At 40.1% G+C, this 6,138-nt stretch overlaps 1 protein-coding gene across 4 annotated transcripts in view; it reads left to right on the forward strand.

Moving 5' to 3' along the window:
- The window catches only part of snx25 (sorting nexin 25), a 277,191-nt gene extending 271,649 nt beyond the window's left edge, over positions 1-5,542 (forward strand). For 3 of the 4 annotated variants that reach the window (XM_073048142.1, XM_073048141.1, XM_073048140.1), the window contains exon 20: positions 3,738-5,540. In XM_073048142.1, the coding sequence (XP_072904243.1) occupies positions 3,738-3,833 (96 nt within the window). In that variant the 3' untranslated portion in view covers positions 3,834-5,540. Of the gene's footprint in view, positions 1-3,737 lie in introns of all 4 variants that reach the window. The other variant, XM_073048143.1, reaches the window with a different exon arrangement.
- The last annotated feature ends 596 nt before the right edge of the window (positions 5,543-6,138 follow it).

Below are 6,138 nucleotides of genomic sequence, written 5' to 3' on the forward strand. Positions count from 1 at the left end.
CCTGACTGAGCACTATAGATCAAGTTGTTGGTGATAGAGTGCAACTGGTTAGGACAGTTCCTTCCTTCCCCATGACTCCTCTTGCAATCATACCCAGCCAATGTCATCTAGCAGGATTGGAATTGACCTGCTTTTTACATGTAGGACAAGTACGGATAATTACCTCAATTATACCAGTATTGTATCCTGAAACTTTGGCAAGTTTTGGAACACAAGTCATCAGAGCACAGCCGGAATGTTACTGGATCTTTATTATATCCAGTCTGAGCTCTTTCTTGATAGTACATGAAGTAAATTGCTTTGACTGATGAATGGCTTATGTGATAGTTGGTATCATAGGAAGTAGCCGATACGGAGCATCCATTAGGAACTTTTGGATGAAGGTCTTTAATGAATGAGGTCTGGCCTCTTTTGCCTTTGAGGTTCGGTGTGTTGATGCAGCTGCATGTGATAAATTGCTTGCACCTTTCCTCCTGTTATCTCATACACAACTGGATTTGTTGCTGAATAGTTCCATGCTCTGTTGGGGTTAAGAAGTCTGTTAGTCCTGACTGCTGAATGCAGCTTTCGCTATTCAGTATATGTGATCCTATAACACAAACTGATTAACCCATTACTGGCACCTTATTTTCAGAGGCTCCTGGTGCTCTTCCGTACTCCACATATATCCATCTCATCTGATAACAGTTGTAGTGAATATGCCAGGCAGTACAGATATATAAACACAAGATATTCTTCAGACGCAGGAAACCTTGAGTAACACACAAAGTGTTGGGAGGAACTAACCACGTCAGGCTGGATCAGGCAGGGGAGTGGGATGTAATAAAAAGCTGGAGATATTAGTTGGAAGAGGTAAAGGGCTGAGAAAGAAGGGTTCTAAGCAGGGAATCATGGAAGAAAGGAAAGGAGGAGGAGAACCAGAGGGAGGCAACAGGTAGGTGAGGAGATGAGAAGGGAAGAGAGGACAGTCAGAATGGGGAATGAAAAAAGAAGGGGTGAGGGTTATTAATTACTGGAAGTTAGAGAAATCGATGTTCGTAACATCAGATTGGAAGCTGCCCAAACAGAATATGAGGTGTTATTCCTCCATCCTGAGTTTGGCCTCATCGTGGGAGTAGACGAAGATATGTCCAGACTATTTGGTATGTGATTGTGGGGATTACAGGTTCTTTGCTGCTGATGGCTTGCAGCACCTCAGATTTCAGCCACGATAACTATCCTCAATCTCATTGAACAAGTGGTTCTGTCTGACATCATGGGAGGTTGTGCTTTGAACGGTCAGGATATCTTTTGGCCTATCATGTATCAATGCTTCTATGTGAAGTAGATGGATGAGGGAAAATTGGATTTGTTATTGACTCTCAGTCTCTCACTCTCTCACCCCCTCTCTCTCACTCTCTCTCTCTCACCATGAAAGGATTCATTGAAGTTCCTACTGTGTCCTTGCTACTCTTCAAATGCTTAACACAAATGAAGACTGAGCAAGTGCTTTTCTTTATGCCTATTTTACCTGATGTGGCGAGATAGCACAAGCCCTCCAACCTAGACTCTGCTCGCACCCATCTTTCTGATAGGACACACATTGTCTGGAATACTGTTTAAAGAAATTTGTTTTAGTTTTATGTGTACAACTGAGTCAGATTATTGCTTGATTTATATTTTGGACAACTCACTGAATTTAGATACTGTACCAGTTTCTAGATGTGTCTAAAGGGGCGAAGGCAGGAAAATAGTGTTGATTGTGTTAATATGGCAGAACAGACTCGATGGGTCAAATGGCCTAATCCTGCTGCTATGTCTTATGTTTGTCAGGTAGACTTTGCTAGTCATGTTTTTCCTTCTGCCTTTTTATTCCCGTTCTATTTTATGAACTGAGTTTAAGTTCTTCACTATTATGGAGAGACTGGAATGCCTCAGAGATTACATATGAAGTTGTGAAAGATTACTGGTCTAGTAATTTAACTGCTCTGCCACCATTTTCTCAAAACTACCAGGCAAGTCTTTGGCTGTAAGGCATTTGAAAAATGTGCTTCTTGTTCCCTAGCAGCTTGAATGTGTGTCAGTCTGTGAAAAATGATCATCATTAGATCCAGGATGTTCACCTACTGGACTCCATCATGACCATTTCTGAATAAATGAGTTCTGTTTCAAACAATAAAGAACTAGTCTCAGTAAAGGACTGCAATAAAAATCCATCTGTTTTATTTATGTCCAACAGGGAAGGAAATCTGCTGTCCTATCCTGGTTTGTCTTGTAAGTGATTCAAGCCCCAGGGACGTGGTTGATTCTTAACTGATTTCATTGTTTTGAAACAATTAGGAATGAATAGTAAATGTTAGAATCAGCAGTAGCACCCATATCTGTGAATGGATATGCAGTATAAGAAACTGCTCAGATCCTTAATGGTCAGCTGGCCACACCAACACTGTGGATCAAAGTTTGCTAACCCAGAATCCTGCTTTGGATCTCCTGCCTCAGCTCCATCCTTCTTATGGTTACCTGCTCTTGGAATCCAGTTTTGGGATGTCAGGAGCAGTAGGACTCTGATTCACAGAGATCCCATTTGACAGCTGGCAGAGTTCTGTTGCCTGCTATTTTACTTAGTGGCTTTTATAAGTTTGACATTTAGGGACATTCGTAAGACTAGAGAGTCATCAAGTTGTACAGCACAGAGTGGCCCTTCAACCCATCACATCATTGTGCCTATTTGTCCTAACCCCATTTACCTGAATTACAGTATATCTACAGTCTTTTGCTCTGAATGCCTGTTTAAATGACTGTTAAATGCTGTGATTGTATGTCTCTACCACCTCTCTGGCAGCATGTCTGAAATCCAATTTCATCTTTTTTTGAAAAACTTACCCCTCCGATTCCCTTCAAACCTCTTGCCCCTCACCTTAAACCCATGATGCTTTTGCAGGTTTCTTATTAACTGCCCTATTTATGCCTCTTGTTATCTTTGTCATATCACTCCTCAGAACCCTTCACTCAAAGGAAAACAAGCCCAGTCCACCCAATCTCTGCTTGTACAGTAACTAATCCAGACAATATCCTGATGATTCTCCTCCGCACTCTCCAGTGTAGTCACATCCTTCTTACTGTGTGGTGACCAGAACTGCACGTCATACTCAAAGTGCTACCTAACCAATGAGAGGTATAGGTAAAGTAGATAACTAGAGTCTTTTTGTCCAGGATGGAAATGTCAAGGACTAGCTTTAAGTTGAGAGGGGGTAATTTTAAAGTGTGAGGCAAGTATTTATTTTATACAGAGTAGTAGGTGTCTGAAAAGCACTGTCAGTGGAAAGTGGTGAAGTAGATGTGACAGTGACGTTTGAGAGGCATTTAGACATGAGCATGCAGGGAATGGAGGGATTTGGATCAGATGTGCTGGCAGATTGGATTGGTTTAATTTGGCATCATGGTCATTGTGGGCTGAAGGGCCAACTCCTGTGCTGTTCTAAACACCTAATGATGACTTTTTTGATTAGAAGCCATGAATAAGAACAATCTTCCACACCAACACATCTTCACTGCTCTTGGTCTTGCATAGCTGTCAAGATACCTGTGGCCAGAGCACCCTCTCATGGGGCTTTGTGTAACACCAGTTTTTCGGAACCACTTTATCAGAGCCAATAGCCCTTTCTAGCCAGTCTATATTGGATTCAGTTCTACCAAATGGATTCTGAGAAACATTATGCCGTAAACTTCATTCCTTTTCTTCCCTTTTTTTCTTTCAGACACTGATGGAGTTGCTGCTGATTGAGTTATGTCCAGAGCTGCGAATTCATTTGGATGAGCAAAAAGTCTGCCCAACACTATTGAGCACTTTGTGAATGAGTAAAAATCATAATAGGGACCCGGCTTTTTTAAAATTGAAGTGGAAACTGCAGACATTTTTCCAGAGGGACACGTTGCTGGGATATTTTGATGTTTGTTGTTTCTCCGTGCACACATGACAGATGCAGCACTAGGTGAAATGACTTTGTCTCAACATGACTGAATCAATGCATAAAGCTATTTTTTCCTTTCAAGCTGATATCCGGTAGTTTTCTTTAAGTTCAGATGCCAGTAATTAATGTTGTGAGAAACTGAATAAATATTTTTTAAGACAACTTTGAGAATTGTTTTATTTTTCTTGGTGGTGCAGAGATGTGTTGTATAAGTTGCAAGCTCCTCACAGAACAATTCCTAACATTCCTTATCTGTGACCATTGAGTAGCCTCTGTGTGCAATATGTATGTAGATCATTGTGAATATTTTATTGTTAAATAGAGTTAGATTTTATTTTTACCAAAGATTTCAATGGTGTAGATGATTTATAAGCAATAAATAATGAAAAATAACCTATACTTCTAGTGCAAACGTCTTTTGTGTTGCGCAAGATGTTCTATGAAATGCCATTTATAATTTGGGTCTTTACTTTCCTTCAGATCTGTTTGGATCCTGATTGTAAACATGTTTCAATGGCAATGGATACTTCATATTTCTTGAAACGGGACTGTTCAAGCTCTTGGGGGGAACTGTGTGTGTGCGTGTGCGTGCGTTCGTGTGTACACGAACGAACCTGAGGGATTCTTGTTCTTGCTAAATTTTGTGTCCTGTTGAGAAACATTAATGATTTCTGTCCATTTGCAAGAAGGCTGGCAATTAGAACCAGCCATCTGAAGAAATGAGTACTCAGTTCTGTTCTATATCTTGTTCAATAAGTGTTGAAAATTAAATGTATCACATCATCCTCTGCATTATAATATTTCCAATTAACCAGATCTGTGGGTTGCATGTAAACCACGTTTGCGATGATATTCTAGCATAAATTAAGCATTTAAACATAGAACAGTACAGGTCCTTCAGCCCATGACATAGTGTGAGACTTTTAACCTACTCCACAGTCAATCTAACCTTTCCCTCCTCATAGCCCATAACCCTCCATTTTCCTTTCATCTCTGTGCCTATGTAAGAGCTTCTTAAATAGTCCAGATGCATCAGCCTCTACCACCACTCCAGACAGCACATTCCAAGCTCCTTCTGCTCTCTCTGCAGTATATATAAAAAATACTATAACCTCTAGCATCTCCCCTAAACTTTCCTCCACTCATCTTAAAAGGATGTCCTCTGGTATTAGCCATTGTCGCCCTGGGAAAAAGATGCTGGCTGTCCACTCTATCTCTGCCTCTTATTATCTTTTACACTTCTGTCAAGTTGCCTCTCATTCTCCTCCGCTCCAAAGAGAAAAGCCCTAGTTTGCTCAGGCTTTCTTTGTAAAACGTGTTTGCTCATCGGGCAGCATCCTGGTAAATCTTCTCTGGTTTAGATGAATCAAAAACACGAGAGATTCTGTAGGTGCTGGAAATCCATCTGAGAGCAACACACGAAATGATGGAGGAACTCAGCGAGTCAGACAACGTCTAAAGCAGGGACTAAATAGTCAATGATTTGGCCTGAAACATCAACTATTTATTCCCTGCTTTAGATGCTGCCTGGCCTACTGAATTCCTTCAGTGTTTTGTGCGTTGCTCTTAGATGGATTAAATTTAGTTTTTGATGTATTGAGTCCAAATAATTGTAATATTTATTATAGTCAAAAGATGTATTAATGCCTAATTACTGTATCTACTGTATTGAGGGAATAAACTCAAAATTACTGTGACATTAAATTATGTTTTAAGTCATAGGGTCTGGCTTGAACTTGGGTAAATGCCAATGGCATATTTTTACTGCACAAAATTGTAATCTTCAGCTTTCCATTTCTCATTGCAACGGCTGTTATTTTATTTTCCTTTTGTCTGTTTTCTTCAAACTCAGTACCATCTCTTTGAAGGGCAGATTTAGATTATGAAGCAGATACACCAAATGGCTTTGTGAACCTTATCAGCACAGCATTCAGCTGCAACACACTCAGATGAAAGTAATAAGCTATTCAGCCCCTCATATCTCTTCTGCAATTCTGTTAAATTATGTATTATCTCTCCTCCTGCGCCAGATACCCTTGAAAACCCTCCAGCAAAAATTTGCACTTTATATTGCAAAATATCGGAATCAGGTTTAATATCACCAGCATATGCCATGGAATTTGTTGTTATGCGGCAGCAGAACAATGCAATACATAAATTATAGTAAGTATATATATACACATAAATA

The sequence above is a fragment of the Hemitrygon akajei genome, chromosome 6, assembly GCF_048418815.1.
Source record: "Hemitrygon akajei chromosome 6, sHemAka1.3, whole genome shotgun sequence".
NCBI lineage: Eukaryota > Metazoa > Chordata > Chondrichthyes > Myliobatiformes > Dasyatidae > Hemitrygon > Hemitrygon akajei.